The sequence below is a fragment of the Hakea prostrata genome, chromosome 1, assembly GCF_041222555.1.
Source record: "Hakea prostrata isolate BN-2017 chromosome 1, UWA_Hpros_2, whole genome shotgun sequence".
NCBI classification, from domain to species: Eukaryota; Viridiplantae; Streptophyta; class Magnoliopsida; order Proteales; family Proteaceae; genus Hakea; species Hakea prostrata.
In genome coordinates, this window is record NC_142600.1 from 12,751,650 (window position 1) to 12,778,391 (window position 26,742).

General features: G+C 36.1%; 2 protein-coding genes and 1 pseudogene across 4 annotated transcripts; all 3 read right to left on the minus strand.

Annotated features, from left to right (window-relative positions):
* Positions 1-3,658: 3,658 nt before the first annotated feature.
* On the minus strand, positions 3,659-6,824 carry LOC149027577 (beta-fructofuranosidase, insoluble isoenzyme 1-like). Of its 2 annotated transcripts, XM_089147019.1 has the most exons (7): positions 6,635-6,824; positions 5,723-5,731; positions 4,758-5,614; positions 4,478-4,636; positions 4,149-4,387; positions 3,942-4,032; positions 3,659-3,838 (listed from the first exon to the last, which is right to left on the minus strand). In XM_089147019.1, the coding sequence occupies exons 1-7, from the start codon at positions 6,822-6,824 to the stop codon at positions 3,659-3,661; spliced, it is 1,725 nt and encodes a 574-aa protein (XP_089003145.1). The 2 variants fall into 2 exon arrangements, with proteins under 2 accessions (XP_089003145.1, XP_089003152.1); XM_089147026.1 differs by lacking the exon at positions 5,723-5,731 and having other exon boundaries at positions 6,635-6,743.
* A 3,432-nt stretch (positions 6,825-10,256) lies between these two features.
* Positions 10,257-13,395, minus strand: LOC149027578 (beta-fructofuranosidase, insoluble isoenzyme 1-like). Of its 2 annotated transcripts, XM_089147035.1 has the most exons (7): positions 13,206-13,395; positions 12,346-12,354; positions 11,350-12,206; positions 11,070-11,228; positions 10,738-10,976; positions 10,539-10,629; positions 10,257-10,436 (listed from the first exon to the last, which is right to left on the minus strand). In XM_089147035.1, exons 1-7 carry the CDS (start codon positions 13,393-13,395, stop codon positions 10,257-10,259), a joined length of 1,725 nt encoding a protein of 574 aa, XP_089003161.1. The 2 variants fall into 2 exon arrangements, with proteins under 2 accessions (XP_089003161.1, XP_089003167.1); XM_089147041.1 differs by lacking the exon at positions 12,346-12,354 and having other exon boundaries at positions 13,206-13,314.
* A 6,726-nt stretch (positions 13,396-20,121) lies between these two features.
* On the minus strand, positions 20,122-23,169 carry LOC149027579 (beta-fructofuranosidase, insoluble isoenzyme 1-like; annotated as a pseudogene).
* Positions 23,170-26,742: the final 3,573 nt, after the last annotated feature.

Genomic DNA, 26,742 nt, shown 5'->3' on the forward strand with positions numbered 1-26,742 from the left:
GTTCCACTTCTAACCTGGAGCTTGGTATGTCTATTGTTCATATATTGGACGTCTCTCTAGGTGGAGCTTATGAATCCAGACATACCTTGAGCAATTTTGAATCTGGGTAATCCGGTTGAGTTGGAACCCACTGTACTGCTTTGGTACGTGATTGGATGTTTTGTTGGAGTAAATGTTTCTATGATCGGGTTTTGTTGATACTCGATCAAGTTTTTTTATTTAGATTTAGAGACTTGTTGAGGGTAAGAAAGCATGGGCTCGTCTACCATGCCGGAGCTAGACATGACAAAAAAGTGCATGTCGGGCGGTTTCCATCCCAACCGAGATATTCATGAAGTAAGAGTGCTGTGCTTGAGGAGTTGCATTTTCGTCAATAGAAAGCCACAGACCATGCAAAATCGTTTGTGACATGACGGCATTTGAAATAGTGTGTTTTATTGTGTTGTTCATGAGGCTTTCTTACCTATAGCATACATTTAGGTTTGAGATCTTTTTTCACCGAAACAAAGAGGAAAGTCTTAAGATTCACAACATCCTTAATTTGTTGAAAGGCAAACGAGTGTATGTTTTCACTAATTGGAATAGGATGAACTGGAAATTTAATGCAAACGTGTATGTGTTTTTTGGTAAATTTGGTGTCCTCCTTGATGCCAGAATTTCCTATGAGATATGATTAGCTGTTTATTTTTAGGCAAGAGAATCCAAAACCAGAGGGAAAAGGATTGACTTCTTAACTGTGTTTTTCTGCTGTTTGTTTAAGTGTAAGTTGTTATCAATTCCTCTGTTCCTTTGGATCCATCTTGCATTTCGGTGTTTCGTTTAATTTAATTATTTATTTATCCAAAAAATAAAATTCTAGAAACATAACTTCGAATGTAATTGGATCATTTCTTGCAAAATTGAATAAGAAACGAATTGGATCATCAGTGTAGCCAGATAAGCCTACTCTAATCGGTTTACGAGTTACAACAGATGCAAAACAATGGCTGCCAGAGTTGTTGAGGTTTGTCCAATTACCATGACATGATGGTAGGTACGAACGACGAATTTGAGGAACAAACCTGCGCTTTGGTCGAACTTTAGTAAGGTCTGACTTTGCTTGATGTGTTTCAATTGTTTGCCAGGTTTATCAAGCCAAACTTTCTTAGAAATTCTGTACGAAAGATAATCTCGTATGATAATAATAATCATCTCAGAGTAATAGGGTGACCGAGAGATATCTAAACTAGCCAAATTAGGATGTAACGAAAACAGGATTGCATGGTGTGTCGGATTCATATGTGCAACCCATAAGTTCTTCTGTTCTTGTTCAAACCAAATAAATTTTCTGATGCATAGAGATTATCATGACCCTGAATACATGCTTTCACAACAAAAATCATCCAAAGATTCTCCTTGCAACTACCAGATCGAAATCTAGACACTCTTACACCCCACTTCCAGCTGCCCAGGAATATTTGAGATTTTTACATTTCTAGAAAAAGGTCATACCCCTCTGTTTTCTCCTATGGCCTGTCAGTAGCCTCTGATATCCATCTTCACATAACTGTGTTTTGTTGTGTTATGGTTACCATGTCATTCTGGGCATCATCAATGGGTTGTAGTCAAGCTTTGTCCGCTCCCTGAGGAATGGATTAGACTTAAGAGGCTGTTAGGCACTGGCAAATCCTTGAATTGCCTCTTTGGGTGGTCAATTCCAATAGAATATCATAGGCATGCCTCTAGGGAGGACTGTGGCTGATCCTGCCCAGCATCTATTTTCATGGAAATTGCTTCATTGAACTGTTTAGCTTGAAACAACGACCGTACCGTTAGATTGAGATCTGGGTTGAAAGTTTTGATCTCGATTGTTGAAAATAAGTGCAAGACCTTGATCCGATGGTTACAAATTTTGCTGGACATCTTCGGTGCAATAACTGAAGCTAAGGTCCCATTTCATCAAATGACTCGGTAGCCATGGTAAGTGGTTGGGTTTAGTGGGATCTAGTTGGTAATACCCTTAATCTGAATTGGAGCCTATAATACCATTGCCCCAGATTGAGCATTAGAGAATATGAGAACTTTGCTTCAATTCTGTGCATAATGCGCACGACGGTCATGCTAAACAACTAGCACCATCAACTTCAATCCAGTCATTCTAAACAATTCGCACCATCAAATAGAATTCTTTGTCGAAATTATTCAACTGCCAAAATTGAAATCTCCAATAGGTCAACGCCTCAAAACCCCCTCTTTCTCTCTCGAACTCTCTGCACACCCACCTATCAGTTTACCCTTTATCCAAGCCTACTCAAATAAAAAATGCCCAGTTGGAGAAGGATGAAAAAGAAAGAGGACCAGATATAAATATACAAAAGTAATCATTAATGATGGGATATCGATATGGTTATTGGAATTGAATTTTCTTGGGCGTTGCACAATAATCGTGCAGCCTAAAGTTCGAGATAAAACTTTATCAAATCTTGATCATTTGTTTAGCAGTGCACTTAAAATTTCGATACAAATTGTAGGCTGCATATTAATTGTATGTATTGAACAATTCACACTGAAATTCGAGAATTCTCATACGGTGGCTACCATCCAGGGAAAGAAACGAAGTCGCTGTTTTAAGTAATACCAATGGGTTCCATAAAAATGTGAGAATTCTTGTGGATATGTTTTAGTACACTAGTGGCAGTCTCCATGTAAAGACAGTGAATTCAAGAAAATTATGGATTCAAGGGTCCACCTCTTTTTCCCCTCCCCTCCCCTAGCCCTCAAAGTTGTTGTTATTGGTTGATGATAAAGAAAATAATAATAATAAAAAATAAACAAATAATTGAAAACTGGAAATGTGAGAATTTTCATAAGGTGGCTTGCCATCCAGGTGTTAAGGACAATAAGGAGAGAAGTGAACTCTCAGTTTTAGGTATATTAATGGGTTATGACCCTTGGGACTTACCGGTGGAGAAGATGGAGATTGGTTAGGTTTTTTGAATTTGTTGTTTCTCTAACTCATCATGGAAATCGTTCCCATGTTGATGGGTATGCATGCATTCCTGGCAAACCTTGCCTTTATCGTCTAAATTTCACAAATAAGGTAACCACCACCATAATGCCACTCACCAGTCACCATTAATTTTGATGGATATATGGCAAGATGGGTTCGTCTATGTAAGTTCCTATCATAAGGAGAAAAGAAGAGGTTTGGGTATTTGTGAGGTGGGAGGGAAGGGAAGCGTAGGGAATGTTGTTAACTTCCCTTAGTTTAATGATAATCATCTTTCACAAGGCTTGGACACAAGGGAAAGGGTGATTTTTACAACAGGGAGGGTAACAGATGATAAAGGCAAAAAGGTTGTACAGGTTAGGTTGTATTCTTCCAGTCCAGTCTGAAAAGAGGGACTATATGATTATGAAGTTACATTATAGGATTGAGAATTATCAAATTTATAATAAACGATGTGATTTACAGAGAGGATAAGTTAGGGAGGGAGAATATATATAGGCATACCGCAAAAAAAGACACAGAATAAACATTTCTTTAAATAGACTGATGTTTAACCGTATAACAATGATCTGAAACTAAGCCCGAAACACATTCATTAGACTGCAAAATGCTGAAAAATTGAATCTATTCTACTTTTGAAATAAAATTACAAAAAGCTACTCTCATTAATTAGTTCATCGAAGGTTTGTTCATGTTCCACGCGGTCATCTTCAAGATCTCTACTGGTTGAGTTCCGTTGTTGAAAGCAAATAAGTGTGCGTTTGCACCCATTGCCAAAGTGGGATAAACTCGAGAAGTGATGCAAGTCTTTCCTCCGGCACCAAAACTTTCCACAACAGAATGATCAATCTGAAAATATAACATAGAAAATTACAATTTAGAGAGATATGGAAACATGCAAAAAGAAATTTGAGATTTCTAAGGTAGTGTATATAATAGCTTAAAATCATACCAAGCTTCTGAGAGACATCAACCCATCAGACAAATCTACATCCACAAAACCTCCAAATGATGGTTTATAAACTTCTGGCCGTAGGGAAGACCTATTTTTCCATAGCCAAAAAGATAACAAAGAAATCATTAGGGACATTAAACTATAGTATTATTTGAAAAAGTTTCAAAGTTTCAAAGTTTGAATCGTATTTTCAGAAAAATTAACCTGCTTTGATCAGAACACATGAGCACCACATGTTTATTTTTGGCTTTGAAAACCCTAAAGAAAACTGGTGTGTACTCTTCCAAATTTTTGGAAGCCAATGTTAAAAGCCCAAATGGTCCAACTGCTCCTTCAACAGTGGCTCCTTTCTGGGCACAAAGTTGTTGTGCATCCACCCAAGCAGAATCAAAAGGCTCAGCCTTATCTAAATGAGGTATGTAGAAGGTAACCTCAACATCAGCCTAATAAGAAAAAAGTGGTAATACCATTAGAGATTGAGTTTGAGTTGGTGAAAAATAGAAGAACTCAAAAAAGAAGAATAAAAAAAAAACCTGTGCAGCTGTGATCCTTGGAACTTCGCGATGGTATCCCTTTGTAAGATATTGTCCTTTGAATTGAACATGTGATCCTCGCAGAGTTGTGATTTCTTCAATAGGCCATTGCAACAATTGTTTACCAGAACTATCAAGCCACACCTTCCTTGGAATTGTCTGTAAGAAACAATATTTTTAACATTTATATGTTAACAAGAGTTATCAAAATATGTTCTAGGCAAGGAATCTATTCTTAAAATGAATAGCAAAAACAAGTTAAAAGTACTAAGATTTCCACCTGAATACCAGCCCATCCTTTGGATATGTCATTCAACTTGGTATCAGATTCATTTGCCCAACCCCATAAAATTCTTCTGTTTTTGCCAGAATCGTAGAAAGTCTTTGATGCATAGAAATTTCCATAATCATATCTCAATCCCATTGCATTATCTGCAGATGTGATGTCGGGCACATAGCGATTTTGCTCCTCAAAGTATCTACCCACCGTATAGTACTCAAACCTTGTATTATCAAGGCTAACCTTCAATACATGCTTCATAAAAAGATTATTCATGGAAGTCTCCAATCCAAATTCTCCTTGCAAAGGGACTGGATAGAAATCCGGACACTCCCACATACCAGTGTCAGCTGATGAATGCAAAGGGTGTTGCACCTTCCACCAAAACTTGAAGTCCTTACTCTTGTATAGCATAGCCATTCCCCTGTGTTTTCTCCTACTACCAACCAATAGCCTCCAATGTCCATCTTTGCCTAGCCATGCTGTGGTTGGATCACGAAACTCGCTCACATTAATGCCATTGACTGGTACAATCAATGGGTTGTAATCAGGCTTTACCCACTCCCTAAGATATGGATCAGAGAGGTCCTTTGGCACTGCAATGTTCTGGACTTGCCTCTTTTGGACGTCAATTCCAGTATAGAGGATCGCAGGCTTGTTTCCTGGGAGGATTGTGGCTGATCCAGACCAGCATCCATTTATATCAAATGGCTTGCTAGGGTAGATGGCTGGGTCAAGTGGTGTCCAGTTGATCAAATCAGTTGAAACGGAATGGGCCCATACAATGTTTCCCCATACAGACCCATTGGGATTATATTGGTAGAAGAGATGATAGATCCCATTATAATGCATAGGTCCTGTGTGTGACACACAGAGGAGACACAAGAAAATTGATTAAACCGTACATTCTTTATAAAAATAAAAATTAAAAAACTCTAAAATCCTTCAATTGTACAAATCCTTACCATTTGGGTCTGACAATTTTGAATTTTTCCCCGTAAAGAATAGGACCAGAGCAGTTCAACAGACGCAAAACAAAAAAATATACATCAGAAATTGCAGTGGCATGTCATAATAATAGGATCCACCAAATCAAAAGAAAATTTTATTTCCAAAAAACAGGAAAAAGAATGTTGAAAGAAGCAAATATATATATAGCTTTAAAGTTCAATTAGAAGGATTTTTTTTGGGTAAGCCAGATATAAGGAATGGCTCGAGTAAGATGTTTATGAAATTGATGATAAGAGCGAAGGCAAGGCTCCTTTATGCCGTTGAGGTCTGTGATTCTTTGGATCATTATGGAGCGTTGGAATCCTGGAATAGTATCAGATTTTAAGAAGGATAAACTGTCCCAATCTTAAAACTCAGACCGTACTTGATTTAGATATTTGATTCCTTGAATTTAAAACCTGAGTGGAGCCACCAATTAAGTAAGAAATCAAATGCTAATCCAATTCCATAAATGCATTGTCATTACAAAATATGAATAAGATCAAGATGGAATTGATTTGGTTTCAGAAACCATAACAACCGCACTGTATGCTCGGATGGTGATGAGCCCGACGGTTGACACGGCCCAAATGCCGCCGGCCGCCGTGACTGAATCCGTCACTGACCCTCTCCAGTGGCTCACTGGCTCACTGTACTCTTTGTGACTGTAATTTTTCAAAAAAAAAAAAATACCATTTCTGCAATCTAAAACGATAAACTGAACGACGGCAGCAATAAAACAGAGCCGAATCTGATCACCCATATAAACCCGATAAACCAACCATTTCTCGAAGAGAAAAACAGAAGAAAAAAAATGTCAATGCAGGGACAGTATTTTTTTTTGTTTCTCCTCTAAGAATACAGAGATTATGTAAGTTAAAACATACCGTTAATCCAGTTCTTAGGAGGCTGGAAGTGATAGCCTGTTCTCTGCTCTGGGTTGACATTTAAGGCCTGGAGGGACTGTAACTCGGGAAATACTTCGTGTGATCCTTCGACACCAACATTTCCCTGCTCTATTATTCCCAGTAACAACAACGAGAAAACCACTGCCCATGCATATTTCAGAATCGCCATTGTTTGATGGCAACTTTATCACTCAGAAAATAGTCTCAGAAGAGAGATATCCGAATGAGAGATGGGAAAATCTTGTACTACTCACAGTCACTTAAATAGCCAAGGAGGAGAAGAACGATAAGAACGTATCTAAAGGGGAAGGTTGGTTTATTAGAACAACTGACTCGGTGATTTTAGGTTACTGACTGGGTTTTAATTCTTACAAAAAAAAAAAAAAAAAAAAGACTGGGTTTTAATTGGAGTTTGGATTTGAGTTAATGTAGGAATTACAAATTCAAAATATATGACTCATTCTTTTGAGTTTTTATTTTAGGAATAAAAGGTAATAGGTCGGCCTGAGAATGAATAATTGGTCGTACGTTCTTAAAATTCTCCAAATAACAATGAATAAGAAATATAAAGAAGAAGTAATTGAACAAAATGTGAAAAAGAAAGTAAGAACAAGATGTAGAAGAAACAAGAGACAAGTGATAATGTAAAAGCATGCGATATGTGAATGAAAGAGAAGAGAAAATTTAGGAGAAATTCTAGTCTAAAAAAAATGAGGGAAGTATTTGATTATGATTAAGAACTCAGTCTTCCTAAATCCAAAACAATCTGAAATTTGGTAGCCAATCTAAGACTTGAAAGAATCTTAATTTATTAAAAACTTTTTCTTATTTAAGTTGAGCTTAAATTACTGTCCACTTAAAAGAAAACCTTTCAATGCCCACATTAGACTTTTTGAAAAATATGGAATTACCCATGGTTAGATTTTTACCCTTTGACCATTAAGTTTTTAAATTTTGATTGTTAATTGATAAGAATACCCTTCACCATGTAAATGATCAAAATGCCTCTCTTAGTCATTGTGTACTTAACCCTTCTTTCACCCATCTGCTTCAGTTATTCTTACACCTCGGCCGAAAACCCCATTACCATAGGCTATGGTCGCAGTTGGGGCGGGTGGTGATCGCCCCTGCGAGGTGTAAGAATCTTCTTTCACACATCAACGGTTGGGTACACAGTGAATGAGAGGGGCATTTTGATCATTTACATGGTGAAAATTAGATTTTTGAGCAAAAAATTAAAATAAAATAAAATTTGAAGATATAATTTATTGTCTAAAAGTGATGAAGCCCTTTAGAAAACCACCTGCATTGGTGTGGAAATCAAATCACAACTGAAACCAAACCATCCGACATTTTAACTAGGGGTGTTAAAATCAAATCGAAACATTTAAAAATTACCAATCCTTTTAAGTATGGTCTAATTATGGTTTTAAAGATAAAACCAAGTATTTAATTGCTTCCATTGGGTTAATTTAATAACTTCAAATTGCTTAATCTAAATAAAATCAATTACAATCAGACCATCCAAACCATTTTGAAAACCAACTATACCAGTAGTTCACTATTTTACTGCCAAGGTGAATAGCTAAGTAGTAGACAATGGATATCAACATTCCTAAAACCCTAATCAATAACTTTGAATGTTGGGAAATTTTCACGATACCCCTTGAGTTATCCTTTAATATTCACCCCTAGAGTTATTTAGTTTATCAATCAAACCTTCTATTATAAACAATCATTAGTTTTAGTTTGTTTTTATTTATCTATTTTTAATATTAATGTCAAATTTAAGTTTAAAATACTATCAATATACAATATTTCCCAAACTCCGTGAGTGTATATGATTGGGAGAGAAAGAGTCGCAAATGGTAGAAGGATACAAAAGAAAATAAAGTCGAGAATAAGATTTTCCATTCAAGTTATATTTTCCTCGTGTCCTTTTAAAACAAAGGATAACTGAGGGTGACACTGAAAATTTCCCATGAACATTTGATTTTGTATTCACTTCCCATCTATGGATTCTTTGAAGAATAAATCAACGTAAATAAATGAACGGTATTTGATACTACTTAACTTATGTGGATTGACTACAATTGTTTGAATGAATCATTATTAAATGTGGTTTTGACTTTCATATTGTTTATTCATATGCTTTAGTTGCGGAGAAAATTATGCATACATCAAAATGTTTATTCATCAAAATATACAAAATGGATGACAACTCAGTCATCATTAATGATGGGATATTGATATGGTTATTGGAATTGGAATTTTCTTAGGCGTTGCACAATAATCGTGCAGCCTAAAATTTGAAATAAAACTTTATCAAATCTTGATCATTTGTTTAGCAGTGCACTTAAAATTTCGATATAAATTGTAGGCTGCATATTAATTGTATGTATTGAACAATTCACACTGAAATTCGAGAATTCTCATACGGTGGCTACCATCCAGGGAAAGAAACGAAGTCGCTGTTTTAAGTAATACCAATGGGTTCCATAAAAATGTGAGAATTCTTGTGGATATGCTTTAGTACACTAGTGGCAGTTTCCATGTAAAGACAGTGAATTCAAGAAAATTATGGATTCAAGGGTCCCCCTCTTTTCCCCTCCCCTCCCCTAGCCCTCAGAGTTGTTGTGATTGGTTGATAATAAAGAAAATAATAATAATAATAATAAATAAACAAATAAATGAAAACTGGAAATGTGAGAATTCTCATAAGGTGGCTTGCCATCCAGGTGTTAAGGAAAATAGGAGAGAAGTGAACTCTCAGTTTTAGGTATGTTAATGGGTTATGACCCTAGCGACTTACCGGTGGAGAAGATGGAGATTGGTTAGGTTTTTTGAATTTGTTGTTTCTCTAACTCATCATGGAAATCTTTCCCATGTTGATGGGTATGCATGTATTCCTGGCAAACCTTGCCTTTATCCTCTAAATTTTACAAATAAGGTAACCACCACCATAATGCCACTCACCAGTCACCATTAATTTTGATGGATAGCAAGATGGGTTCGTCTATGAGTTCCTATCATAAGGAGAAAAGAAGAGGTTTGGGTATTTGTGAGGTGGAAGGGAAGGGAAGCGTAGGGAATGTTGTTAACTTCCCTTAGTTTAATGATAATCATCTTTCACAAGGCTTGGACACAAGGGAAAGGGTGATTTTTACAACAGGGAGGGTAACAGATGATAAAGGCAAAAAGGTTGTACAGGTTAGGTTGTATTCTTCCAGTCCAGTCTGAAAAGAGGGACTATGATTATGAAGTTACATTATAGGATTGAGAATTATCAAATTTATAATAGACGATGTGATTTAGAGAGAGGATAAGTTAGGGAGGGAGAATATATATAGGCATCCCGAAAGAAAAAAAAAAGACACAGAATAAACATTCTTTAAATAGACTGGTGTTTAACAGCATAATATTGATCTGAATTAACTAAGCCCCAAACACATGCAATAGATTGCAAAATGCTGAAAAATGGAATGTATTCTACTTACTGAAATCAAATTACAAAAATCTACTTCATATAGATCTAACTATCTCTCTAGGTTGATGGCTTGTTTTTACTACAAATAACTAGTGTATTTAGAACTCTCATTAATTAGTTCATCGAAGGTTTGTTCATGTTCCACGCGGTCATCTTCAAGATCTCTACTGGTTGAGTTCCGTTGTTGAAAGCAAATAAGTGTGCGTTTGCACCCATTGCCAAAGTGGGATAAACTCGAGAAGTGATGCAAGTCTTTCCTCCGGCGCCAAAACTTTCCACAACAGAATGATCAATCTGAAATAGAACATAGAAAATTGAAATTTAGAGAGATATGGAAACATGCAAAAAGAAATTTGAGATTTCTAAGGTAGTGTATATAATAGCTTAAAATCATACCAAGCTTCTGAGAGATATCAACCCATCAGACAAATCTACATCCACAAAACCTCCAAATGATGGTTTATAAACTTCTGTCCTTAGGGAAGACCTATTTTTCCATAGCCAAAAAGATAACAAAGAAATCAGTAGGGACGTTAAGCTATAGTATTATTTGAAAAAGTTTCAAAGTTTGAATCGTATTTTCAGAAAAATTAACCTGCTTTGATCAGAACACATGAGCACCACATGTCTATCTTTTGCTTTGAAAACCCTAAAGAAAACTGGTGTGTACTCTTCCAAATTTTTGGAAGCCAATGTTAGAAGCCCAAATGGTCCAACTGCTCCTTCAACAGTGGCTCCTTTCTGGGCACAAAGTTGTTGTGCATCCACCCAAGCAGAATCAAAAGGCTCAGCCTTATCTAAATGAGGTATGTAGAAGGTAACCTCAACATCAGCCTATTAAGAAAAAAGTGGTAATACCATTAGAGATTGAATTTGAGTTAGTGAAAAATAGAAGAACTCAGAAAAGAAGAACAAGAAGAAAAAAACCTGTGCAGCTGTGATCCTTGGAACTTCGCGATGGTATCCCTTTGTAAGATATTGTCCTTTGAATTGAACATGTGATCCTCGCAGAGTTGTGATTTCTTCAATAGGCCATTGCAACAATTGTTTACCAGAACTATCAAGCCACACCTTCCTTGGAATTGTCTGTAAAAAACAATATTTTTAAAACTTATATGTTAACAAGAGTTATCAAAATATGTTCTAGGCAAGGAATCTATTCTTAAAATGAATAGCAAAAACAAGTTAAAAGCACTAAGATTTCCACCTGAATACCAGCCCATCCTTTGGATATGTCATTCTGCTTGGTATCAGATTCATTTGCCCAACCCCATAAAATTCTTCTGTTTTTGCCAGAATCATAGAAAGTCTTTGATGCATAGAAATTTCCATAATCATATCTCAATCCCATTGCATTATCTGCAGATGTGATGTCGGGCACATAGCGATCTTGCTCCTCAAAGTATCTACCCACTGTATAATACTCAAACCTTGTATTATCAAGGCTAACCTTCAATACATGCTTCATAAAAAGATTATTCATGGATGTCTCCAATCCAAATTCTCCTTGTAAAGGGACTGGATAGAAATCCGGACACTCCCACATACCAGTGTCAGCTGATGAATGCAAAGGGTGCTGCACCTTCCACCAAAACTTGAAGTCCTTACTCTTGTATAGCATAGCCATTCCCCTGTGTTTTCTCCTGCTGCCAACCAATAGCCTCCAATGTCCATCTTTGCCTAGCCATGCTGTGGTTGGATCACGAAACTCGCTCACATTAATGCCATTGATTGGTACAATCAATGGGTTGTAATCAGGCTTTACCCACTCCCTAAGATATGGATCAGAGAGGTCCTTTGGCACTGCAACGTTCTGGACTTGCCTCTTTTGGACGTCAATTCCAGTATAGAGGATCACAGGCTTGTTTCCTGGGAGGATTGTGGCTGATCCAGACCAGCATCCATTTATATCAAATGGCTTGCTAGGGTAGATGGCTGGGTCAAGTGGTGTCCAGTTGATCAAATCAGTTGAAACGGAATGGGCCCATACAATGTTTCCCCATACAGATCCATTCGGATTATATTGGTAGAAAAGATGATAGATCCCATTATAATGCATAGGTCCTGTGTGTGACACAGAGGAGACACAAGAAAATTGATTAAGACAAAAAAACTAAGTAAATACTAAAAAGATTAAAAATTAAAAAACTCTCTTTCATTTAATATTATTATTTTTGGTACTCCAATTGTACACAAAACTTACCATTTGGGTCTGACAATTTTGCATTTTCCCAGTAAACAATAGGACCAGAGCAGTTCAACAGATACAAAACAAAAAAATATATGTCAGTGGGAAGTCAATAATAATTGGGATCTACCAAATCAAAAGAAAATTTTATTTACAAATATAAAATACAAAAAACAGGAAAAAGAATGTTGAAATGAAGCAAATATAGCTTGAAAGTTCAATTAGAAGGATTTTTTTTTTTTTTTTTTTTTTGGTAAGCCAGATATAAGGAATGGCTATAGTAAGATGTTTATGAAATTGTTGATAAGAACGAAGGCAAGGCTCCTTTATTGGCTTTATGCCGTTGAGGTCTGTGATCCTGTGGATCATTATGGAGCTTGGAATCCTGGAATATTATCAGATTTTAAGAAGGATAAACTGCAGACGTGGTCCCAATCTTAAAACTCTGGAACATTCTTGATTTAGATATTTGATTCCTTGAATTTAAAACCTGAGTGGAGCTGGAGCCACCTATTAAGTAAGAAATCAAATGCAAATCCAATTCCATAAATGCATGCTCATTGATTTGGTTTCAGATTAAAAACCATAATAACCGTACGGTATGCTCGGATGGTGATGAGCCCGGCGGTTGACACGGCCCAAATGCCGCCGGCCGCCGTGACTGAATCCTTCACTGACCCTCTCCAGTGGCTCACTGGCTCACTGTACTCTTTGTGACTAATTTTCCAAAAAAAAAACCATTTCTGCAACCCATATAAACCCGATAAACCAACCATTTCTCGAAGAAAAAAAGAAGAAAAAAAACTGTCAATGCAGGGACAGTATTTTTTTGTTTCTCCTCTAAGAATACAGGGATTATAAAAGTTAAAACATACCGTTAATCCAGTTCTTAGGAGGCTGGAAGTGATAGCCTGTTCTCTGCTCTGGGTTGACATTTAAGGCCTGGAGGGACTGTGACTCGGGAAATACTTGGTGTGATCCTTCGACACCAACATTTCCCTGCTCTATTATTCCCAGTAACAACAACGAGAAAACCACTGCCCATGCATATTTCAGAATCTCCATTGTTTGATGGCAACTTTATCACTCAGAAAATAGTCTCAGAAGAGGATATCCGAATGAGAGATGGGAAAATCTTGTACTACTCAGTCACTTAAATAGCCAGGGAGAAGAAGAGTATCTAAAGGGGAAGGTTGGTTTATTAGAACAACTGACTCGGTGATTTTAGGTTACTGACTGGGTTTTAATTGGATTTTGGATTTGAGTTAATGTAGGAATTACAAATTCAAAATATATGACTCATTCTTTTGAGTTTTTATTTTAGGAATAAAAGGTAATAGGTCGGCCGGAGAATGAATAATTGGTTGTCTGTTCTTAAAATTCTCCAACTAACAATGAATAAAAAATATAAAGAAGAAGTAATTGAACAAAATGTGAAAAAGAAAGTACGAACAAGATGTAGAAGAAGAAAGAGACAAGTGATAATGTAAAAGCATGCAGGATATGTGAATGAAAGAGAAGAGAAAATGTAGGAGAAATTGTAGGAGAGTTAAAACTCATAATGTAAAAGCATGCAATGAAAGAGAAGAAAAAATATGGAAGAAATTGTAGGGGAGAAAGTCAAAGTTAAAAGTCTAAGAAAAATTAGGGAAGTATTGGATTATGATTAACAACTCAGTCTTCCTAAATCCAAAACAAACCGAAATTCTGCTGGTAGCAAATCTAAGACTAAAAAGAATCTTAATTTATTAAAGAAATTTTCTTATGGCGTATATTTAAGTAGGGCTTAAATTACGCACTGTCCATTTAAGTGGAAAACCTTTCAAACTGGCCACTTTAGACTTTTTGAAAAATATCAAATTACCCATAGTTAAATTTTGACCTTTTGACCATTAAAGTTTTTAAATCTTGATTGTTAATTGATAAGAATATCCTTCACCATGTAAATGACCAAAATGCCTCTCTTAGTCACTGTGTACTCAACCCTTCTTTCACCCATCTGCTTCAGTTATTCTTACACCTCGGCCGGAAACCCCATTACCATAGGCTACCACCACCCCCACCATCCTCACCTTCCGGTAGGGACAGTTGGGGAAGGTGAGGGTGGTGGTCGCGGGTGGGGGAAGGGGTGGTGGTCGCCCTTGCGAGGTGTAAGAATCTCCCTTCACACATCAACAATTGGGTACACAGTGAATGAGAGGGGCATTTTGATCATTTACATGGTGAAAATTAGATTTCTGAGCAAAAAATTAAAAAAAAAAAAATTGAAGATATGATTTATTGTCCAAAAATTATGAAGCCCTATAAAAAAACCACCTGCATTGGCATGAAAATCAAATCACAATAGAAACCAAACCACCCCCCAAATTTAACTAGGGGTGTTAAAATCAAATCGAAACATTTAAAAATTACTCCAATCCTTTTAAGTATGGTATAATTATGGTTTTAAAGATAAAACCAAGTATTTAATTGCTTCCATTCGGTTAATTGAATAACTTCAGAATGCTTAATCTAAATCAAATCAATTACAATCAGACCATCCAAACCATTTTGAAAACCAACATACCAGTAGTTCACTATTTTACTGCCAAGGTGAAAGTAGTTAAGTAGCAGACAATGGATATCTTCTACCAAAAAATAAAAAAAAAAACATTGGATATCAACATTCCTAAAAATCTAATCAATAACTTTGAATGTTGGGAAATTTTCAGCATACTCCTCGAGTTATCATTTAATATTCACCCCTAGAGTTATTCAGTTTATCAGTGAAACCCTCTATTATTAACTACCATTAGTTTTAGTTTGTTTTTATTTATTTATTTTTAATATTAATATCAAAATTTTAGTTTTAAAAATAATATCCATATACAGTATCTCCTAACTCTGTGAGTGTTTATGATTGGGAGAGAAAGAGTTATAAACGGTAAAAGAATACAAAAAATAAGTCGAGGATAAGATTTTGCATTAATTCAAGATTATATATTCATCTTGTCCTTTTGAAATAAAGGGTAACTGAGAGGATGACGCTGAAAATTCCCCTTGAATGTTTGATTTTTTATTCACTCCCATCTATTAATTCTTTGAAGAATAAATCAACATAAATAAATGAACGGTATTTGATACTATGTAACTTATGTGGATTGACTGAAGCTGTCTATGTCCCTGTACAATTCTTTGAATGAATCATTATTAAACGTGGTTTTGACTTTAATATTGTTTAATCATATGCTTTAGTTGCGGAGAAAATTATGCATACATCAAAATGTTTATTCATGCAAAAAAATAGTAGTTCATTGACTGATCCAGATAAATGATAAATATGCATTTAAAGTGGAGCGTACGTAAGATGATAAATAAAAGCCTACATGAAATGCATTTGAAGCATTGTAGCAAGGAAGAAAAACAAAGATATTGAATCCCATTAATAGAAATTTTATTTATTTATTTTTGTGGAAAGAAAATATTTCTCCGAAGAAAACAACGGCTATCAAGAACTTTGATTCAAAAAAATCCATCAACCAAGGATTGGAAAGGGTTATAATCATTTTGTACTCCACTTAGCATATATTTATTTTGTCTACTGAACAACTATTCCTGGACATTGTTGATAGATATAGAAAGAGTGTTTAAGATGTACCTCCAAATGCCATTCTTGTTATCATTTTAGACTATGTCCAGGGGCTATACACATAATTTATTATTCTTTTCTTTTACGGTTTATTGTTTCATCTACAAAAGAATGCATACATATTAATCCACTTTTTAATTAACTTGGGAGGCAATGCAACTGAGACGTTCACCAACATCCCATGTATTTTTTTTTTTTTCCGTCCAAAATCATCCCATGTATTTGAAGATCACAAATGCAATGACTATTACTATTGCTAGTAAGAATCAAAGCAAGGTAGGCATATAAGACTATTTTGCTTGGGAGTAGTGCCTATGTGGCACTGCTCCAAGCAGCCAACGGCGTGATTGTAGTTTTGCCAAAACCCTTTAATCTTGACCATTGTATTCTCTCACATGCAAAATTTGTCCACTTAAGTGACTTTGGGCAGTTTTTCAACCCAACCCAAACAATAAAGTGAACCAGCGAACCGACCGAATTGATTGGAACGATGTTTCAAAACTCAAATTTCTTAACTTTCGTCTTCCTCCTTCAACTTTAGCGGGAAGAAACGACTGCAACCCAAAGGTCTCCCCATTGAAGTAAGGCTCTTCACCAAGCAGTCTATGAAATTAATCCTTCTTTGCTCTTTCTTGCTCTTCTCCATTGGTCTTTCTTACTGTTGCTCCCACTCCGAAAGCCTGCAATTTTAAAGCCCAGTTGCAGAAATCTGCTAACTGGAAACAACATGGAGCTCTCATGTCGACTCTGAGCTTATATTCTCTTTGATTTTCATTATATTTTATATTTGTCTGAACAGAAGAACAGCTAAGGAAGAGTGAGGGAAAGGGACCTTCTATCTTTTTTTTGACTGTAACCACATATCATTTATTATTTGGTTTATGTATTTGTTTTCGATTCTTGGAGTCCTTTGATCTTGAAAGTAATTTGGGGGAATCTGTTATCAAGTTAACCATCAAAGCTGAGGGAAATGGGGAAACAGAGAATAGAAATGGGAGAAGAAGAAATTGTTGAGAAAAGAGAAATTGAACATTAGGATTGAAACCCATCTTAACATTGTTGTTCAAATTTATGCTGTTTACATCAATAATAATCATAACGTGGAAAGATCACTACCTAGTTGGTAAATGCATCAGTAGTTTCAGGTTGTGTACGTGATCAGCTTGTATAAAAAAATCAACAAATTGGAACTTCTTTCTCGCATTTCAAGAAAACAAATGACGCTATGAACCTCTTAATTCTCTTTTCTTTTATTGTTAATTCACACCTTCAAGCTCTACAAGATTTGTTAATTCACACCTGCAAGCATGAGTAGAAGGAAGAAAATCTCAGGCAACAGAGCCCTTTATTTCTCCAGATGAACCCTTTTCATAAGAAGATCTCTGTTTTGATCCATGATGGGAAATCAGTCTGTAAAGCACTTAACATTGTTCTTTACATCAATGAAACCTGGAAGGATGACTCTCCTTTGTTGCCTTCTGATCCTTACCACTGTGCTCAAGTCAGGTTCAGGGCTGATTCAGTCGACAAAAAGTTGAGTTCTCAGCTCAATTTTGGGTTCTAGCTTTTCATTTATGATTGGATTTTATTTTTTCAGATGTCCTCAGTTTTTCTGAACATGAGATCGACTTAAATGAATCTGCATCAAATTATCATATTGATTAGCAGATTTCTGTAACTGGGCTTTAAAATTGCAGGCTTTCGGAGTGGGAGCAACAGTATGAAAGACCAATGGAGAAGAGCAAGAAAGTGTAAAGTCCTCCTCATTAATGGAGGGATCATGTTTTTGTTGACAAACATGTGGAAAAGATTTCCTCTCAGCCACTATATTTGACTAAGTGAGAGAGGAAATCTCTAGCTCCTCTCTCTCTCTCTCCTAATCTCTAAATAACTTGGAGACAAACCCATTAATATGGACGGTAAGTCCTTTGACAAAATGGCGAGGGAGACAAGGCAACGTCCATTTCTTCTTCTCCTCTCCAACTATAAATAGGGGTGGGGAGGTTTGCTTGATTTGCAGCGAAGTGAAGAGAGGCAAGCAAGCCAAGTGAGAGGTAAGCCAAGTGAGAGTAAGGCAAATGTGGGGGACATTCCTCTAGAGCTGAGAGTGTGAGTTGAGAGAGGGTGTACAGGGGTATCCGGTTTTGGATACAGGGTTGGGTTTGGTTGTAAATCCAAGCATTGTACAAGTGTTGTATTTCAACTTTCTCATAGTGAAAGGTCCCATTACGCCCGTGGATATAGGCAAAGCCGAACCACGTATATTGTCTTGTTTGTGCTTCTTATTTATTTTTTTATCCTTCACGTGGGTCCCACACAAGTACTATTCACGTGGGCCCCACACCGGCACTATTCACAACACTATTCACACGAGCACTATTCACGAATACTTTTTTGCATTGTTTTTCTCTGTCGATCTTTTACACAGGAGGGAAAAGATTGAACCGTCTATCGGTATTTTTCCCAACAGAAAGAGCTAAGAAGGATTTCATAGACTGCTTGAAACTGTTGGAAGGGGAGCTTGGGGAAGAGCCTTACTTCAATGGGGAGACCTTTGGGTTGTAGTCGTTTCTTCCCGCAAAAGTTGAAGGAGGAAGACGGAAGTTAAGAAATTTGAGTTTTGAAACATCGTTCCAATCGATTCGATCGGTTTACTGGTTCATTTTATTGTTTGGGTTGGGTTGAAAAACTACCCAGAGTCACTTAAGTGGACAAATTTTGCATGTGAGAGAATACAACGGTCAAGAATCAAGGGTTTTGGCAATACTACAATCAAGTCGTTGGCTGCTTTATCCTTATCCAAGAGAAGGATGAAAAAGAAAATGGACCAGATATAAATATACAAAATGATGACAGCCCAGTAATCATTAATGATGGGATATCGATATGGTTATTGGAATTGGAATTTTCTTGGGCATTGCACAATAATCGTGCAGCCTAAAGTTCGAAATAAAACTTTATCAAATCTTGATCATTTGTTTAGCAGTGCACTTAAAATTTCGATATAAATTGTAAGCTGCACATTAATTGCACAGTACTGAACAATTCACACCGAAATTCGAGAATTCTCATACGGTGGCTGCCATCCAGGGAAATAAACGAATTCGCTGTTTTAGGTATAGCAATGGGTTCCATAAAAATGTAAGAATTCTTGTGAATATGCTTTAGTACACTAGTGGCAGTCTCCATGTAAAGACAGTAAATTAAAGAAAATTATGGATTCAAGGGTCCACCTCTTTTCCCCCTCCCCTCCCATAGCCCTCAGAGTTGTTGTGATGAGTTGATGATAAAGAAAATAATAATAATAATAAATAAACAAATAAATGAAAACTGGAAATGTGAGAATTCTCATATGGTGGCTTGCCATCCAGGTGTTAAGGACAATAAGGAAAGAAGTGAATTCTCAGTTTTAGATATATTAATGGGTTATGACCTTTGCGACTTACCGGTGGAGAAGATGGAGATTGGTTAGGTTTTTTGAATTTGTTGTTTCCTAACTCATCATGGAAATCTTTCCCATGTTGATGGGTATGCATGTATTCCTGGCAAACCTTGCCTTTATCGTCTAAATTTCACAAATAAGGTAACCACCACCATAATGCCACTCACCAGTCACCATTAATTTTGATGGATATATGGCAAGATGGGTTCGTCTATGTAAGTTCCTATCATAAGGAGAAAAGAAGAGGTTTGGGTATTTGTGAGGTGGGAGGGAAGGGAAGCGTAGGGAATGTTGTTAACTTCCCTTAGTTTAATGATAATCATCTTTCACAAGGCTTGGACACCAGGGAAAGGGTGATTTTTACAACAGGGAGGGTAACAAGATGATAAAGGCAAAAAGGTTGTACAGGTTAGGTTGTATTCTTCCAGTCCAGTCTGAAAAGAGGGACTATATGATTATGAAGTTACATTATAGGATTGAGAATTATCAAATTTATAATAAACGATGTGATTTACAGAGAGGATAAGTTAGGGAGGGAGAATATATATAGACATACCGGAAAAAAAGACACAGAATAAACATTTCTTTAAATAGACTGATGTTTAACCGTATAACAATGATCTGAAACTAAGCCCGAAACACATTCACTAGACTGCAAAATGCTGAAAAATTGAATCTATTCTACTTTTGAAATAAAATTACAAAAAGCTACTCTCATTAATTAGTTCATCGAAGGTTTGTTCATGTTCCACGCGGTCATCTTCAAGATCTCTACTGGTTGAGTTCCGTTGTTGAATGCAAATAAGTGTGCGTTTGCACCCATTGCCAAAGTGGGATAAACTCGAGAAGTGATGCAAGTCTTTCCTCCGGCACCAAAACTTTCCACAACAGAATGATCAATCTGAAAATATAACATAGAAAATTACAATTTAGAGAGATATGGAAACATGCAAAAAGAAATTTGAGATTTCTAAGGTAGTGTATATAATAGCTTAAAATCATACCAAGCTTCTGAGAGATATCAACCCATCAGACAAATCTACATCCACAAAACCTCCAAATGATGGTTTATAAACTTCTGGCCTTAGGGAAGACCTATTTTTCCATAGCCAAAAAGATAACAAGGAAATCAGTAGGGACGTTAAGCTACAGTATTATTTGAAGAAGTTTCGAAGTTTGAATCGTATTTTCAGAAAGATTAACCTGCTTATTCAGAAGTTTGAATCGTATTTTCAGAACACATGAGCACCACATGTTTATTTTTGGCTTTGAAAACCCTAAAGAAAACTGGTGTGTACTCTTCCAAATTTTTGGAAGCCAACGTTAGAAGCCCAAATGGTCCAACTGCTCCTTCAACAGTGGCTCCTTTCTGGGAACAAAGTTGTTGTGCATCCACCCAAGCAGAATCAAAAGGCTCAGCCTTATCTAAATGAGGTATGTAGAAGGTAACCTCAACATCAGCCTATTAAGAAAAAAGTGGTAATACCATTAAATGTTGAATTTGAGTTAGTGAAAAATAGAAAAACTCAAAAAAGAAGGAAAAAAAACCTGTGCAGCTGTGATCCTTGGAACTTCGTGATGGTATCCCTTTGTAAGATATTGTCCTTTGAATTGAACATGTGATCCTCGCAGAGTTGTGATTTCTTCAATAGGCCATTGCAACAATTGTTTACCAGAACCATCAAGCCACACCTTCCTTGGAATTGTCTGTAAGAAACAATATTTTTAAAACTTATATGTTAACAAGAGTTATCAAAATATGTTCTAGGCAAGGAATCTATTCTTAAAATGAATAGCAAAAACAAGTTAAAAGCACTAAGATTTCCACCTGAATACCAGCCCATCCTTTGGATATGTCATTCTGCTTGGTATCAGATTCATTTGCCCAACCCCATAAAATTCTTCTATTTTTGCCAGAATCATAGAAAGTCTTTGATGCATAGAAATTTCCATAATCATATCTCAATCCCATTGCATTATCTCTGAGATGTGATGTCGGGGACATAGCGATTTTGCTCCTCAAAGTATCTACCCACCGTATAGTACTCAAACCTTGTATTATCAAGGCTAACCTTCAATACATGCTTCACCAAAAGATTATCCATGGATGTCTCCAATCCAAATTCTCCTTGCAAAGGGACTGGATAGAAATCCGGACACTCCCACATACCAGTGTCAGCTGATGAATGCAAAGGGTGCTGCACCTTCCACCAAAACTTGAAGTCCTTACTCTTGTATAGCATAGCCATTCCCCTGTGTTTTCTCCTGCTGCCAACCAATAGCCTCCAATGTCCATCTTTGCCTAGCCATGCTGTGGTTGGATCACGAAACTCGCTCACATTAATGCCATTGACTGGTACAATCAATGGGTTGTAATCAGGCTTTACCCACTCCCTAAGATATGGATCAGAGAGGTCCTTTGGTACTGCAACGTTCTGGACTTGCCTCTTTTGGACGTCAATTCCAGTATAGAGGATCACAGGCTTGTTTCCTGGGAGGATTGTGGCTGATCCAGACCAGCATCCATTTATATCAAATGGCTTGCTAGGGTAGATGGCTGGGTCAAGTGGTGTCCAGTTGATCAAATCAGTTGAAACGGAATGAGCCCATACAATGTTTCCCCATATAGACCCATTCGGATTATATTGGTAAAAGAGGTGATAGATCCCATTATAATGCATAGGTCCTGCGTGTTACAAGAAGACACAAGAAAATTGATTAAGACCCAAATTAAGTACATTCTTTATAAAAATAAAAATTAAAAAACTCTAAAATCCTTCAATTGTACAAATCCTTACCATTTGGGTCTGACAATTTTGAATTTTCCCCCGTAAAGAATAGGACCAGAGTAGTTCAACAGATGCAAAACAAAAAAATATATATCAGAAATTGCAGTGGCGCCATGTCATAATAATAGGATCCACCAAATCAAGAAAAAAATTTATTTCCAAAAAACAGGAAAAAGAATGTTGAAAGAGGCAAATATATAGAGCTTTAAAGTTCAATTAGAAGGATTTTTTTTTTTTTTTTTTTTTTTGTGGTTAAAGAAGGATTTTTTTTTTTGAGTAAGCCATATAAGGAATGGCTCGAGTGAGATGTTTATGAAATTAGTGATAAGAACTTGAGGTCTGTGATTCTTTGGATCATTATGGAGCGTTGGAATCCTGGAATGGTATCAGATTTTAAGAAGGATAAACTGCAGACGTGGTCCCAATCTTAAAACTCGGAACATACTTGATTTAGATATTTGATTCCTTGAATTTAATACCTGAGTGGAGCCACCGGCCTATTAAGTAAGAAATCAAATGCAAATTCAATTCCATAAATGCATGCTCATTGATTTGGTTTCAGATTAAAAACCATAATAACCGTACGGTATGCTCGGATGGTGATGAGCCCGGCAGTTGACATGGCCCAAATGCCGCCGGCCGCCGTGACTGAATCCCTCACTGACCCTCTCCAGTGGCTCACTGTACTCTTTCTGACTGTAATTTTTCAAAAAAAAAAAAAAAAAAAACCATTTCTGCAATCTAAAACGATAAACTGAACGACGGCAGTCTGATCACCCATATAAACCCGACAAACCAACCATTTCTCGAAGAAAAAAAAGAAGAAAAAACTGTCAATGCAGGGACAGTATTTTTTTGTTTCTCCTCTAAGAATACAGGGATTATAAAAGTTAAAACATACCGTTAATCCAGTTCTTGGGAGGCTGGAAGTGATAGCCTGTTCTCTGCTCTGGGTTGACATTTAAGGCCTGGAGGGACTGTGACTCGGGAAATACTTGGTGTGATCCTTCGACACCAACATTTCCCTGCTCTATTATTCCCAGTAACAACAACGAGAAAACCACTGCCCATGCATATTTCAGAATCGCCATTGTTTGATGGCAACTTTATCACTCAGAAAATAGTCTCAGAAGAGGATATCCGAATGAGAGATGGGAAAATCTTGTACTACTCACACTCACTTAAATAGCCAGGGAGAAGAAGAGTATCTAAAGGGGAAGGTTGGTTTATTAGAACAACTGACTCGGTGATTTTAGGTTACTGACTGGGTTTTAATTCTTACCCAAAAAAAAAAAAAAAAAAAAAGAGACTGGGTTTTAATTGGATTTTGGATTTGAGTTAATGTAGGAATTACAAATTCAAAATATATGACTCATTCTTTTGAGTTTTTATTTTAGGAATAAAAGGTAATAGGTCGGCCGGAGAATGAATAATTGGTTGTCTGTTCTTAAAATTCTCCAACTAACAATGAATAAGAAATATAAGGAAGAAGTAATTGAACAAAATGTGAAAAAGAAAATAAGAACAAGATGTAGAAGAAGTAAGAGACAAGTGATAATGTAAAAGCATGCAGGATATGTGAATGAAAGAGAAGAGAAAATATAGGAGACATTGTAGGAGAGAAAGTAGAGTTAAAACTCATAATGTAAAAGCATGCAACGAAAGAGAAGAAAAAATATGGGAGAAATTGTAGGCGAGAAAGTCAAGTTAAAACTCTAAGAAAAATGAGGGAAGTATTGGATTATGATTAAAAATTCAGTCTTCCTAAATCCAAAACAACCCCAAATTCTGTTGGTAGCAAATCTAAGACGAAAGAATCTTAATTTATTAAAGAGTTTTTCTTATGGTGTCTACGGCTTAAGTTGGGCTTAAATTATGGAGAAACCTTTCAAATTGCCCACACTAGACTTTTTGAAAAATATCAAGTTCCCACGGTTAGATTTTGATCCTTTGACCATTAAATTTTTTAAATTTTGATTGTTAATTGATAAGAATACCCTTCACCATGTAAATGACTAAAATGCCCCTCTTAGTCACTGTGTACTCAACCCTTCCTTCACCCATCTGCTTCAATTATTCTTACACCTTGGCCCGAAACCCCATTACCATAGGCTACCACCACCCCCCACCATCCTCACCTTCCGGTAGGGAGAGTTGGGGAAGGTGAGGGCGGTGGTCGCGGGTAGGGGAAGGGGTGGTGGTCGCCCCTGCGAGGTGTAAGAATCTCCCTTCACACATCAACAGTTGGGTACACAGTAAATGAAAGGGGCATTTTGATCATTTACATGGTGAAAATTAAGATTTTTGAGCAAAAAATTAAAAAAAATAAATTTGAAGATATAATGTATTGTCCAAAAATGATGAAGCCCTATAGACCACCTGCATTGGCGTGGAAATCAAATCACAACCGAAACCAAACCACCCGCCATTTTAACTAGGGGTGTTAAAATCAAATCGAAACATTTAAAAATTACTCCAATCCTTTTAAGTATGGTCTAATTATGGTTTTAAAGATAAAACTAAGTATTTAATTGCTTCCATTGGGTTAATTGAATAACTTCCGAATGCTTAATCTAAATCAAATCAATTACAATTAGACCATCCAAACCATTTTGAAAACCAACTATCCCAGTAGTTCACTATTTTACTGCCAAGGTGGAAGTAGCTAAGTAGTTGACAATGGATATCTTCTACCCAAAAAAAAAAACAATGGATATCAACATTCCTAAATATCTAATCAATAACTTTGAATGTTGGGAAATTTTCACCATACTCCTTGAGTTATCTTTTAATATTTACCCCTAGGGTCATTCAATTTATCAGTCAAACCCTCTATTATTAACAACCATTAGTCTTAGTTTATTTTTATTTTTATTTATTTATTTCTAAAGTTAATATTAAAATTTAAATTTAAAAATACTATACATATACAGTATCTCCTAAACTCCGTGAGAGTTTATGTTTGGGAGAGAAAAAATCGCAAACGGTAGAAGGATACAAAGAAAAAGTAGAGAATAAGATTTTCCATTCAAGTTATATATTCGTCGTGTCCTTTGAAATAAAGGATAACTGAGAGGGTGATGCTGAAAATTCCCCTTGAACGTTTGATTCTTTGTTCACTCCCATCTATTAATTCTTTGAAGAATAAATCAACGTAAATAAATGAATTGTATTTGATACTACTTAACTTATGCGGATTGACTGAAGCTGTCTATGACCGTTTACAATTGTTTGAATGAATCATTATTAAATGTGGTTTTGACTTTAATATTGTTTAATCAAATGCATTAGTTTGTGGAGAAAATTATGCATACATCAAAATGTTTATTCATGCAAAAAAAAAAATAGTAATTCATTGACTGATCTAATTAAATGATAAATATGCATTTAAAGTGGAGCGTAAGATGATAAATATAAGCCTGCACGAAATGCATTTGAAGCATTGTAGCAAGGAAGAAAAACAAAGATATTGAATCCCATTAATAGAAATTTTATTTATTTATTTTTGTGGAAAGAAAATATTCACCGAAGAAAACAACGGCTACCAAGACCTTATATTCAAAAAAATCCATCAACCAACGATTGGAAACGGTTATAATCATTTTGTACTCCACTTAGTATATATTTATTTTGTCTAATGAACAACTATTCTTGGACATTATTGATAGATATAGAAAGGGTGTTTAAGATGTACCTCCAAATGCCGTTCTTGTTATCATTTTAGACTATGTCCAAGGGCTATACACATACTTTATTATTCTTTTGTTTTACAGTTTATTGTTTCATCTACAAAAGAATGCATATATATATTAATCCACTTTTTAATTAACTTGGGAGGCAATGCAACTGAGACGTTCGCCAACATCCCATGTATTTGAAGATCACAGATGCAATGACTATTACTATTCCTAGTAAGAATCAAAGCAAGGTAGGCATATAAAACTATCTTAAGATATGAGCAGGGATTCTTTCGTCGATTGCCTGATGATGATAGGACTCGAGGAAGAATCCTCAGATAACTTCGTGCTAGCATTAGCAGTAAAACGGGAGGTGGGGGGCAAGTGTTCTTTGAAATGACTGGGGCATTTTCACTAGGCTTATTCGTTTGACGGATCTTGGCCACAGCTAGTTAGCTCCACACTCAAGCCCTATCTCCTTCCTTCCCCCTTTTAGCTCTTAAGTAAGTAAGCTCCTTGCTCTTTCTCCTGAAGCTCATCCACCCCAATACAATATATCTGGCCTTTCACAAATCATGCCTTTCTACCTTCCCGTTCCTTTTAGCAACAACTTTTTGAAACAGTCATTTGACTTGCAGTCCAATTCCCTTAGACTTGAATCAATGACTTAAGGCCTATTCTTGAAGGTATTATAAGTTGCAGCCCGGAATATATATCGGTTATATTAATAATACATATTCATAGTTGAAGATTAATGGTGATGATCAGTTACATTAACTAGCTTGTTATTCAACATTTACAATTCAAAGCAAAAACTAATGACATAGTTAAATCATACTCACGTAATATATACAATCAACCTCGTATAGAAAATTA